Genomic DNA, 13,976 nt, shown 5'->3' with positions numbered 1-13,976 from the left:
GATGACTCCTTTAAGAAACTGATGGAACTGTTTCCAGACATTCACACATTAGAGGATGAGAGGAAACACTACATTCTAGTAGGAGAAGAGAAATCCACAGTAACAATCACTGCACAATATTTCACAGCATGCCACAGACTGAGAGGAGCCTAAATTAACCGTAAAACCCTTCACCCGCCCCCCCCCCCCCCCAAAAAAAATGTCCATGAATTGCTAACCCACTGCACCTCTATCCCACCTCATCCCATGTCCCCCATTCCCCATGCTTTGGCAATGCCTGTATTGAAGGTTGGTCATGCCAATAAAGATAAGTGTGTGTGTGTGTGTGTGTGTGTGTGTGTGTGTGTGTGTCCATCACTTGAAAACGCCTTTACTGATTTCAATGAAACTTGGCATACAAATTCCCTACTGCCTGGGAAGATATGCTCTGGGGGTCTCGCCTCCCCCTGCACACATGGGAGGAACCACAAACAGCCAATCAGATTTCACCCATTCACGTCAATGGAAAAAAACGTAAAAGGCTGCCATTCTCACAGTAATAAAGCCAAAGTTCCCAAACTTGGCACAGTTGGTCATTTGGTGACTGAGGTGAAAAATTAGGGGAAATTAGGCGGAGCATAAAACAGCTAAATTCAAGCAATTCATTTTCAATGGGAGCCGTTCTTACACTGTTAATTCGCAGGGTTTTCAAATTTGGCACACTTGGTCACTGGGTGACTGGGATTAATATTCAGGAAAGTGGGTGGAGCCTACTCCACCACAGCCTATCTATTTTTTGGACCAAGCCCCAAGTAAGTACAGGATGGTATTCTTTATGGCTTTTCGGTGTCACTTCAAGGCTAAATTCTTTCTTGATTCAAAACAGTCTGTGACTTTGTAGTCCCACAATGCTCTTCTGAGACACTCTTTGCGATTTTGCATAGACAAAGTTCCTGAGTATTAGCTCTGGGATTGCTTATTTGCTAACAAAATGTACCATTTCTTGGCAAAAGTGTTAGTATACAATGTGGTGCAAAATGTTTTATATATACAGATGGAAATTAAGTGATAGGTTCACTTTGGCACCTAGAATTTAAACTGCCAATTTAGCATGCTTATAGGCTGTGTGCTGTGCATAGTGTTTCAGTAACAACTCTGCAGAGAAATTAACTGTAAACATAGCAAGCTATGAACTGAAGCATATTTGTCATTAGTAATTTAAGAGGCTGTGTTTCCCTAGGATATAACTGTCATCCAGATATGATATTTCTTAAATTGAAAACCAAATTCTGCTTAATGTTTGAAAGTACAGAGGAATATTAAAGACAGATCTTATAAATAATTAAAAGAACTCTCCGTATAAACTAGCATAATTGTTTAATTTGTTTACATGCTCACAAACTGAAGCAATTCCCACCCTCCAGTAGGCCCATCTTCTGTTCCTTAAAGATGTTATGATTCCTGTTTTACATTTATATTGGGTTCATATCTATACACCAGCTGCACTTTTAGTAACTTAAACAATTTTTAAGTTAATGTTACAGATACACCAACCAAGCACATTGTATTCTTTAGTGCACAAAACACACCAAAACTTAACGTGTTTCAGGATACCTGAACTGACATTATGAGATAAACACAGGTACATATAGTACTAGTCATTCATTCTAAGAAAGTGTCTGACGTTCTTTTCTGTTTTCCTGTACAAAATGTTAAAGTGGTTCCGAGATAAACTTTTACTCATTGCATAATTGTGTTCCTTTCATATAGTTTATAGGGCATTCCTCAAGCCAAATACTTTTTTTGTTTTGTTTTAATACTCTTATTCCCTATAAACTAAACAAGCCTCACCCACAGCTCCTTCTGTGCCTTGGCACTGTAGCAAGGGCTTATGGGAGCTCAGTCTGGGCAGGAGGAGGAGGAGGTTACTAACCATTGATTTCAGAGGCAGAGGGGAGGAGGGAAGAGGAGAGGGGACTGAATTTACACACAGGTAAGCTGATAGCATCTCCAGCCCTCAGCCTGTGACAATGTGACAAACAGAACATGGCTGCCCTCATTGTATCACAGGAATAAATAATCATAAACTTTTGAAGCTGTTTGCAGCTAGATATGCTGTGTAAACTATCTAAACTTTAGATAAGATATATAGACAAAATACTTGTTATAGATAGTTTTTCATCTCGGATCCACTTTAAAGAAAAAAAAAACCTGAGCTGTTATCCAAGCAAATAAGACAGTCAAACAAAGTCAGTTTAGCCTAGTGTTCTAAAAAGGAAATGGGGCAAAACTCTCTTATGTGGCAGAGAAAATAATGCTTATAAGGTTTTAGTGCTATCATTTTCAAAGACTCACTTCTCTGTCCTTTGCAGCTGAATGGCACAGATTCTACGCCAGACTAGCATGGCTGCCTTTTAGAATGCAGTCTTAAAAATGCAACCCTTAAACTGAAAATAAAAATGAGTCCATTCTATGTCACTAACATTCTATTTAGCATTAGTACTATATAGACATTCAAGTATCTCATAAGTTAATCTTTTAATTCAGATTTTGTTTAAGGCAGACTGTCAGTCACGGTTGCCAAGTCATCCCTTTAATTACTGTAATGCAGGTTCTGGGTTACTTAGAATAATATTGAATGTGGCTGCAAAAAGCAATATGTGGGTAGGACTAAAAGGAAATTGCTTCCCAGAATTGAGGAACATGTGAACAATATAAAAGGTGGCAACAGCAAGTACCCGTTGAGAAAACATTTTAAAGAATTCCACAGTGGCAGCTTAAATACATTCAAGTTGTATGCAATACAATGTGTCGAAAAGGAAGGTGATTTTTCAAGGTCACATAAGGAAACACAGTGGATATACAGTGGATATACACTTTGAACAGCTTGGCGCCTAAAGGATTCAATTTGGATGTCGAGCTATGTGCATTTTAACAGACTTTTAACAGACTGCAGTGTTGTATACAACTTGCAACAAGTTTGAATGAACAGCGGGGAGAGTAGGCGGAGTAATAGAGTATGAAAGGAGTGGCTGGTCCAATACAAACAAGCCCTGATGAAGATATGCATGCCTATTAAAACGCGTTGGCTCTTTGGCTACAGAGTGGTGACATCACCCCGAACTTCCTGTTTTGGTATCCGGAACAATCTGTGGAATTAGTTCAGCTCCAAGAGGACGGCAGCGATTGTATCATCTCACGAGTCACCAGCTTGTACTTGAGCTGTTAGAATTATCTACTCCGAAGTTGGATTGCCTCCTCTGCCTCATTCATTCATTCCGCTTTGTTACCAACTGACCAGCCGCGCCTGCTGCGAGAGTTACATGTGGCGGCGGTTGCTATAGGAACCGCTTGTATTAAGAAGCAATCTGGAAATGCTATTGTGAGCTACTACGCATGAAGCTATTGACTCATGGGATTACGCTATATGATTGAAATGCAAACTACAGGCCATTATAGTGCACTATAGGCAGATATACTGTGCCTATCAAGTTATCCAAGCAAGTGGTATTGGGAACACAGCATACGTTCCAGTCCTGTCTTCCGGATATAGGTTAGGGGGTATATGCTTATGTGGATGCATTGTAGTTCTGCAGATCTATCATTTTAAAGAATTATATTTGCATGCAATTTTATGCAATTGATAAGTGCATGTTATGACATTTTAAAATTAAAAGTGGAAAGCAGTATTTATTGCTGAGGCGCAAGAATTTATTACACATTTTTTACTTAGAATAAGTGCCTAAACTGCAACTGCATAGTCCCAAGTGCTGGATAATTTATATCTGTCACTATATTGCTCACACGTAATGTACAAGCAAGGTATGGTCCGGTGGGAGTAGGGAAGCAGATATCCTGATATCAAACCAAGAAATGTTGATTCAGGTAATACTTTTAATGACTAACAGTACATAGTCTATTTCAAGCTTTAGAAACTTTAAGTTTCTTCTTCAGGCATGATACAGAACTTGATCAAAGCCACACAGATATGGTTCTAATGCAGTTCTGCATCATGCCTGAAGAAGAAGTTTTGAAAGCTTGCAATAAACTATGTACACCTGGTCATCAAAGGTATTACCTGTATCACCATTTCTTAGTTTGTTGGCATATGTAATGTACAGTGAGTAAAATACTCTTATGAAACTGTTACATGAAAGTTTAAACAATTCAGGCATCATAAGTGTTACCATTGATAATAAATGATGGGAAAACATTGTCCCAACTGAAAGCAATGTTTACCGATAGTTTGTTAGTAGAAGATTTCTATGCGGGTGATTTTGTTCTTCTTTTGCATTGCAAGGGGCTGTGCCTTCTTATAAGTGTGACAATGGCATATGATATAGTGATATTTTACTGACCCACATACAAGCCTTATCTCTAAAGTACATTAATAATATAAGAAGTCATGGGGTATATTTACAAAGGAACTGTAAACTTAATGTGTGCAGACGTGTGGGATTTATACCATTTAAGTGGCAAGTTACATAAATTGTGTAACTCACTTTATATTTTCAACACTAGTGTTGCTTGTGTAACAGGCAACCCAAGTGATGTATGCATATAGCAATTTTTATAGCTTGCTTTGTAAATTGAATAACTGCCAGTAAATGTAATGTGTTCTGTCTGCACACATTACGTTTACAGTTCCTTTGTGAATAAACCCCATGAGCTGTTTCTTTAGCAACTACAAAAACATCAGGTTTGAATGAACTGACTCAGGTATGTATATAAGAATAAGCACACCTTTACAGAACAATCCCTTCCAGAACCCCCAGGTGCAGGGGGAAGACAGCATAATTTCCCAGCATAATTTCATAATTTCTCCGAACTTCCAAGCACTTCTGTGCAGTACTTCTCCACACTTACCGTATTTTTCGGAATATAAGACGCACCTTTTCTCCCCCCAAAGAGTTATATTCTGAAGAAATTATGGTAGGGGTGGTGGGCTCTGCGGCAGTGTCAGGCAGCGTGTCAGCTTGCCGGGCTTGGTAATGTATGCGGTACCTAGCGGTGATCTGTGCGGGGCTCTGAGCGTCAGGGCGGTGCAGTCTGGGTGGTCTCCTTGCAGGGCTCCGGGATCAGTTCCATGTTGGGGATAAGTGCTGAGCTCTGAATGGCACTGCTGCGCTGTCTAGTTGGTCCCTCTGCATGAATCAGTGCTCTCTGTGTGGATCGGTGCAGGGGTCTGAGCGACTGATGTATGGCTCTGGGATCGGCGCCTAGCTCTGCATGGCAAATTGCTGTGCTATCTGGGTGGTCTCCCTGCAAGGATCGGATGATGCTGGACTCTGGTGGGGATTCGCACTGGGCTCCAGTGGGACGGCTCTGTGTGTGGTCTTGCGGTGCAGGAGTATGCTCCAGAAAACGATCGGCTCCTGTTGGGGAATTGGTGCCCGGTTCCTGTCTCAAACAGCCCGGGTCTCCATGCACGGCTCCACACTCCTCCACCCATTAGATGCTGAAGAGGCTGAAGCTCCGCCTCCTCAATCACTACAGGCTCTTGCTGATTATTCTGCCAGCTTCACTATGTCATACTGAGAATCACACTTGCAGCGGCAGCACGAGTGAGGAGAGACAGGTACAGAACTACTGTACCATACTACATGATGGATAATGAGGGGCATAATAATTATACAGTATCCAGAGGCATACTGAGCCTCAAAGTGTATACACTACATTACCGATTGTAGCATAATGAATGTGAATTCAGGGGGAGGGGGAGGAAGGTTCTGGACACTATACTAAATCAATCAATGTGTGTATTCAGGAGGGGGGAGTTCTGGATATTAAGTATGGTACTGTACCATAATCAAAGGGAGGAGGAAGGTTCTGGACACTATACCCTAAGTATGGTACTGTATGCATTTTTTTTCTTTCCTTGCTCAAAAACTAGGTGCGTTTTATACTCCAGTGCGTCTTATATTCCAAAAAATACGGTAGTTGTTTTACAGTTCTTAATGCTTTTCCTCTATGCTCTAAATGTATGCTTCTCGTGCTTGTATCAATGTATATCTCTCATGGTTGTCAATGCTACGTCTGTCATATGCACTACTGTCATTGCCTTGTGAACCACAAATAATTCTGGGTCACCAGCATACTTGATGAAAAAAGGTGATTCTGACCTTTACTATTTATAGAAGGAAGGCGGCAATAGCAGTATAGAGGGCGCTATTGTGTCCGGGATGTGAAGAATCACTCGCGTTCCCAGCCTGTCGGAGCCTGTTGCCGAAACAAGAAGTAGCCGCCGGCGGGGACAGGAGGATCGGAGCGAGGCTGCGAGGGCACCGGACAGCTGCAGGGGGTTGAGGGAAGCCCCAGGTGAGTAAAACTCATTTTTTTTTTTTTTACTTAAAACCCCCTTGCCGGTTATCCCGAGCTCAGCTCGGGGTAACCTGCGCAGGAGGATTTCTCAGGCCCCGCTGGGCCGATTTCTATCAAATAAAAAGCAGCACACGCAGCCGGCACTTTGCCAGCCGCGTGTGCTACCTGATCGCCGCCGCAGCGCGGCGATCCGCCGCGTGCAGCGGCGAAAGAGGGTCCCCCCAGCCGCCCGAGCCCAGCGCAGCCGGAACAAACAGTTCCGGCCAGCGCTAAGGGCTGGATCGGAGGCGGCAGACGTCAGGACGTCGGCTGACGTCCATGACGTCACTCCGCTCGTCGCCATGGCGACGAGGAAAGCGAAACAAGGAAGGCCGCTCATTGCGGCCTTCCTTGTTACTTTTGATCGCCGGAGGCGATCGAAAGTGCGGATCCGGAGCGCCCTCTAGTGGGCTTTCATGCAGCCAACTTTCAGTTGGCTGCATGAAATAGTTTTTTTTTAATTTAAAAAAACCCTCCCGCAGCCTCCCTGGCGATTTTAATAGAACGCCAGGGAGGTTAAGGTTCACTGCCTTGACAGATTTTAAAATCTATTTTAACTTTTGCTAGTGAAAACCCATTGATAGCATGAGACTTATAAGTAAGCAGCCTGCAGAGCTATCAGTAAAAGAGGCACATCCTAACCACCCTCAGTACATTGCATGACCTAGTTACTCTGTAAACAGGAATGCTTGGTTTGCTCAAGTGTCATGTTGATCAGGAAGTATCAAATATAAGTTGGAATTGGTTGTTGTGGGACCAGCTTTAGGAGAGATAAACAGTTTCATAAATAATCTTGGCATTCTACAGTATATAGGTGTACATTCAAAAGAGGGGCATAATAAATTGGGTGCTGCATGATAAATATTTTAAAGGACAACTGTAGTGAGTGGGATATGGAGGCTGCCATATTTATTTCCTTTTAAGCAATACCAGTTCCTTGGCAGCCCTGCTGATCTCTTCAGCTGCAGTAGTGTCTGAATCACACCAGAAACAATAATGCAGCTAATCTTGTCAGATCTGACAATAATGTCAGAAACACCAGATCTGCTGCATGCTTGTTCAGGGTTTATGGCTAAAAGTATTAGAGGAAGAGGATCTGCAGGATAGTCAGGCAACTGGTATTGCTTAAAAGGAAATACATATGGCAGCCACCATATCCCTCTCACTTCAGTTGTCCTTTAAAATAGTGTTAACACATTGTTATTCTACTAGCGGCTTTGCAATGTTAGTGTTGTCTGTGTTTTCAGCACAGGAGACTGTCAGTGTTCTATCCCTAGGCAAATCCCTTCGGTTTCTGAACCCTTTAACCATAAGCTCCCCCCACTGTAACCCCTTACACTGACACTAATACCTTCAAATCAACAACATTGACTCAGGTTATGCCTTTAATGACTAACTGTGCATCATTTTGCTGCAAGCTTTCAGAACATTAACCACTTCAGCCTACAGCTTCGAAAATCTTATGCATCCGGGCAATGTTCACCTCCCATTCATTCGCGAATAACTTTATCGCTACTTATCAAAATTAATTGATCTATATCTCGTTTTTTCCGCCACTAATTAGGCTTTCTTTGGGTAGTACATTTTGCTAAGAGGCACTTTACTGTAAATGCATTTTAACAGGAAGATTAAGATAGAAATGGAAAAAAATCATTATTTCTCAGTTTTTGGCCATTATAGTTTAAAATTAATACATGCTACAGTAATTAAAACCTATGCATTTTATGTGCAAATTTGTCCTGCTTATTACACCGTTTAAATTACGTCCCTATCACAATTTATTGCGCCGATATTTTATTTAGAAATAAAGGTGCATTTTTTCAATTTGCGTCCATCACTATTTACAAGCTTATAATTTTAAAAAATTTAATAAGATACTCTCTTGACATGTATATTTAAAAAGTTCAGACCCTTAGGTAACTATTTATGTAGTTTTTTTTTTTTTTTAATTGTAATTTTTTTTATTTTTTTTTAATACAAAAATGTATTTGGGTAATTTTAGTTTGTGAGGGAAACTGCTAATTTTAGATGTAATATAATGTATTTTTTTATTTAATAAAAGTATGTGGGTGCAGTTTACTATTTGGCCACAAGATGGCCACATTCAAAAAATTCCTGGATGCGAACAATGTCGCATCTAGGAACTAAAATGAAGAGAAGAAGTTTCCTGGGGGCAGAAATACCACGCTCTCTGATGAGAAAGCGTCGGTATTTCTGCCGGGGACTTAGATCGGTGAATGGGAATTATATTCCCATTCACTGATCGGGGGGGCAGCGGGAGGCAGCGGGAGCGCGCTCGGGCACGCGCCCGATCGCGCGCACCACACGGCTGCAGCACCACTGCCTATCTGGACGGATATATGCGTCCAGATATGGCGAAGTGGTTAAAGAGGACCTACCTACTCTAAACATCAGATACATGAGAATTAGTAAATGATGTCCATTGTAATAAATTATACATAAGAAAACTAAGTTAACAGTCTTCTACCTTTTCTGCTACTATAAGCTATTTGAATCAATGCTTAAGTGTAGACTGCCTCCATTTTCTGGTTCCCCTTGTTTACTTGGCAACAAGCTCTGTGTTTGGTCCCTCCCCTTTCAGAATCTTTCTGTGTAGTGGGTGCTTTCACTTACAGATATCATATGGATGTGCTCATGATCTGTTTTCCTGTGCACAGGCAGACACTGATACACAGCCAAAGTGAAACTGTGTCTCCATTCCTCCTCCCTCCCTTGTGCTCACTGCCTCTGTAAAACAAATTGGTGTGCCTTAAAGAGAGTCTGAAGCCTAAACAAATACCTCTTTTTACTGGGCAGTCCTCTTCAGCAACAAGACCATAGCTGAAACACTGCATTCCCGCGGCAGAGCAATCAATTAACACCTGCAAAATCCCCGGGGCTCCTTATTAGTGTTGGGCGAACAGTGTTCGCCACTGTTCGGGTTCTGCAGAACATCACCCTGTTCGGGTGATGTTCGAGTTCGGCCGAACACCTAGTGGTGTTCGGCCAAGCTGTTCGGGTTCGCCCGAATTGTTGAATGTCCGGCCGAACAGGGCCCCTGTTCGGCCGAACAGGGCCCTGTTCGGCCGAATACGGCCCCCTATGGGGTCGCAGGCATAAGGGGGGAGCATGCCCCGATCGCGGGGGGGCGGAAATTCCCCCCACCCCCTCCGCTAGCGCTCCCCCCTCTGCCCGCTTCCCCATACAAAAGTTTGACGAAAGTAAAATAGTACCGGTGGTGGTGGCTGGCTGCTGCAGTGGCTGGCTGGCACTATGAAGTGACTGAGGAGGAGAAGTCGGAGTAGGACGCGTTGAGGGAGGCCGGGCAGCGGGCGGTTCAGCGGTAGTACCCTTGTGGTACTTCCGCCCTTTCTCTGACCTCACGTCCTCTGCATACGAGGGTACGCGTCACACGTACCCTCGTATGCGTCATCACGCAGAGGACGTGAGGTCAGAGAAAGGGCGGAAGTACCACAAGGGTACTACCGCTGAACCGCCCGCTGCCCGGCCTCCCTCAACGCGTCCTACTCCGACTCCTCCTCCTCAGTCACTTCATAGTGCCAGCCAGCCACTGCAGCAGCCAGCCACCACCACCGGTACTATTTTACTTTCGTCAAACTTTTGTATGGGGAAGCGGGCAGAGGGGGGAGCACTAGCGGAGGGGGTGGGGGGGATTTCCGACCCCCCCCCCCCCCCCGCGATTGGGGCATGCTCCCCCCTTATGCCTGCGACCCCATAGGGCCCCCAAAAGCGGGATGTTCAGGGAGTTCGGGGTTCGGCCCGAACATGCCGAACATCGTGGCCATGTTCGGCGAACGTTCCCGAACATCCAGGTGTTCACCCAACACTACTCCTTATGGGTAGAAACAGAGCTTTGTGCAGTAGCTCTGCCTCTGCTCGCATCAATCTCCACCGATCTCCGCCTCCTCCCGCCCATCTCAGTATTTTGTCACTAAAAGGGGCAGTAGGAGATGGAGATTGGCAGGGATTGATGTGAGAAGAGGCAGAGCTACTGCACAAAGCTCTGCCTCCCCCGGGCAGCAAAATCCATGACCTGGAAAGTCATGGAATTTTGACCTAGGGATTTTGGGGGGTATAAAGTCATCGTTCTGAAGTCGGGATGCGGCGATTCAGCTATGGTCTTATTGCTGTAGAGGACTGCCCAGTAAAAAGCGGTATTTGTTTAGGGTTCAGACTCTCTTTAATTGTTGCTGAGGCTGACGCTTTTACACAGCCCTGAAACTGTGTGTTTGTGTCCACAGTAATAAATCAGCCACAGCAGCAAGAGGAAAACTTTTTCCCAGAGTGCTGTGTGGTTGGGGAAGCTTGTGCCACGAAGAGTGAAGGGACTGTGGGGATGGGGCTTAGTAAAAAAAACTGAGAGAGAGAAGGGTTAACCCTTTCATTATTCATTGAAATTCAGCACAGCATTATATTTTTATTTCCCCCTATATTTGTTGCTGTGTTCAATCTAAAGTTTAGGACCGCTGTAACTTTTTTCTTCAGGCATTATACAGAACTGGTTCAGAACCGTACGGTTTAACACCAGACGAAACTTCACTTACTAATGCCTTCTTGACACAAACCCTTTCTAAAAACGTAACCTTCTCAATCTATTAACGCTAATCCTCAACCTGCCTTGTCACTAATCCTCCTGAAAGTATTGGCGCCTGGTGCAATATTGGCCATATGACGGCTGGGCACTCTGTAAAACAATATCTGCTGCTGCACTATATAATGGGGGAGTGCTGGAGCCCACAAAGTATCAGCTACCGCTAGTGGGTGCCGAACATTACCTATTACACCGTATGGTTGTATGAAGTACAGCAATTTTCAGGAGTCAAGTTTCCCTGAAAATGCTCATTATTTTCATTTCAGCAGAAAAACTACCTTTTTTTACAAGTACAATTCTATAAATTGTTCCAACTTACATAATTCTCATTTACGAACCCTTAATTCCATCCCAATTAAATAATAAAATCATTATAATTTGTAATCAAAATTTCCATTGAATATTTATCCTTTTGTGTTTAGTCACTGCAATTTTTTTTTGTCAGAGCAAAGAAAAACATGACTTGGTCAATACAGAACAGCACAAAATATATAAAAACTGAAGAAATACACCGACTTTCACATCATATTCCCAGCAGGAAAAGGACTACCGGTAATCAATATTGCCATTGACAATCATACCTAGATGTTGGTGATCCAGTAATAACATAGTATGACCATTATTTACCCCACTGTGATTGTATTGCTTGACTGACCTTGCATCCACTGATAATGCTGTATCCCCAGTGGTTTGGTGCACATTTGTCACATTGCTCTCCAATGGTGTTGGGAGGACAAACACACTGGCCTGTTTCCTCATCACAATTATTCCCAACATGGGGGCAGTCACAAGCTACATACAAACAAAAACACACTTGTCAGAGAACAACAAGATCTAAGAGTCATACTTGATGCTACATGCTAGGTCTGTTATTGTTTATAGCTATTAATCCATGGTAATAGCCAGAATGGAATAAACATTGACATTGAATTATAGATGTTTGATAAATGTGTGTAAATAATGTCTATTGTCTGTTAGTTATCAGCAATTATAAGATGCAGAGAAACAGGGAATAAGCAGGTTTACAAGTGCAGCTCTATGAATGGAGTTATTTCACCAGCTTATTGAAGATACAACAAACCCCAAAATAAAGTACATCATTTGACTTTGAATACATAAAGGCAGAATATCCTTATAACACTTGTATGAAACACAAGGGGTCATATCCTATTTCAGGTGATAAGTAGCTTGCAGATGCGAGCTTAGAGCTACTTATCACCTTGCCATCTCGCAAGGTTTACCAGCAAATCCTATCGCCAGTTTCCTTCCCACGATGGCCGTTCATTAGGGAGAATCACTCAGGTGAAAGCCTGAGTGATGCTCCTTTTTCCCGGATGATGGGGAGCAAGGTTTATGCTGTAGTGCTGTCCTTCAGCACCACAGCCTCACTCCCCACACATGCACACTCACACGCCAAACATCGCCGCCATCTTCCGCCACTGCATCTGGGGATCTCCTTTAATAGGATACCCCCAGAGCTCCCCGTCGGGTCACCGTACATCTCTAAAGCCCCCCACGTAGCGTCGCTGTCACCTGTCATTATACGTATTGCTGCTAATTACCCATGCCTCTTGCCGCAAGTTCCGTTGCGTAATTACAGTGTATCTCTCACTGTAATTACTGTGTGCATCTGAGCACAGACAAAGCATCTTTGAATCTGCAGCCGGGACTTGGACCCACTTTAAACCAAGACATCATAGAAATTTCACAAAATAAGCAAAATCACTACTGCTGGTGATCTATTCCTTTGACTAAAGTATTCTCAATTTAATTGGCATATATATTGTATTCTAGCATACGTTACAAACTGAAATACTTTTCAAGATATGACATTATGTGATTATTAGGAAGAATTTATCCATACCTTATTTGCTGTATCTAATAAAAAATGTCACATTTTACCCATTTTTGCTACATTTTACCGTCATGTACCAAACACAAGTAATGTGGAGCAAACCCTGGGCTTTAACTATTTTGGAAGCTTGAGGTTACCAAAACACACTTTAAATGTTTCTCTCATTAGTCTCACATTCCGACAGACATGTACTTTATCAGCTTCAAAAGCCTAAAGCAGAAGGAGAATACAAACTGAATGCTTAGCAAACGTTTGACTACTGTGCAAAAAGCACAGGCAGTAAGCAAGCTTGACATGGCAATGCTTTAGGGATGTATCCAATATTCTGTATGGACACCCTTGTGTCTTGCAAGAATGTGACCCTACATCACCGATTCTGAGTACCCATGCCTCATCTTCCTATGCATTGCAGCAGGTGCCCATAAGTAGCTATCATCTACCGTATTTTTCGGACTATAAGACGCTCCGGACTATAAGACGCACCTAGCTTTAGAGGGCAAAAACCAGGGAAAAAAAAAATTCTAAAGTTTGTGCACCCATGGTCCAGGAGCGTCTGGTAGATGTTCTGACTCAATAATGTATTTTCCTTAAGTCCCCTGCAATGCCCCTGGTGTCCTCCTGCACTGCCCATATGTAATGTAAATAGCGCTGGCAGCTGTGTATCTCCCCTTTGTCTGACGTAATTATCCACAGTAGCCCATGCATCTGCCCGCATGTAATATAATTAATGCATTTGCCCCCCCATGTAATATAATTAATGCATCTGCCCCCCCATGTAATATAATTAATGCATCTGCCCCCCCCCCATGTAATATAATTAATGCATCTGCCCCCCCATATAATATAATTAATGCAACTGCTCCCTCCCCTATAATATAATTAGTGTTGGATCTCCTGTGTAATGTAATTAGCATTATTATTATCAATACCCTGGCCGCCTGTGTAAAGTGATTAGCATTCAATCACCCCGCCTCCCACCCGTGTAATGCAATTAGCATTCAATCACTCCCGCCTGTGTAAGGCAATTAACATACAATCACCCAGCCCCCAGCCCGTGTAATGCAATTAGCATTCAATCAGCCCCGCCTCCCGCCCGTGTAAGGCAATTAGCAGCGGGCATCACTCACCTGAAACTTGAAGCCCGCGGTGAAAAGCTGTTCGTCTCGCTCG

At 43.1% G+C, this 13,976-nt stretch overlaps 1 protein-coding gene across 12 annotated transcripts in view; it reads right to left on the bottom strand.

Moving 5' to 3' along the window:
* The window catches only part of LAMA2 (laminin subunit alpha 2), a 1,150,433-nt gene that overhangs the window by 468,894 nt on the left and 667,563 nt on the right, over positions 1-13,976 (bottom strand). For all 12 annotated transcript variants that reach the window (XM_068231524.1, XM_068231529.1, XM_068231525.1 and 9 more), the window contains one exon: positions 11,607-11,743. In XM_068231524.1, the coding sequence (XP_068087625.1) occupies positions 11,607-11,743 (137 nt within the window). The remainder of the gene's footprint in view (positions 1-11,606; positions 11,744-13,976) is intronic.

Source organism: Hyperolius riggenbachi, chromosome 4 (genome assembly GCF_040937935.1).
Source record: "Hyperolius riggenbachi isolate aHypRig1 chromosome 4, aHypRig1.pri, whole genome shotgun sequence".
Taxonomy (NCBI): Eukaryota; Metazoa; Chordata; class Amphibia; order Anura; family Hyperoliidae; genus Hyperolius; species Hyperolius riggenbachi.
Note: the sequence above shows the minus strand (reverse complement) of the source record. Positions and strands in the feature narration are given on the sequence as shown.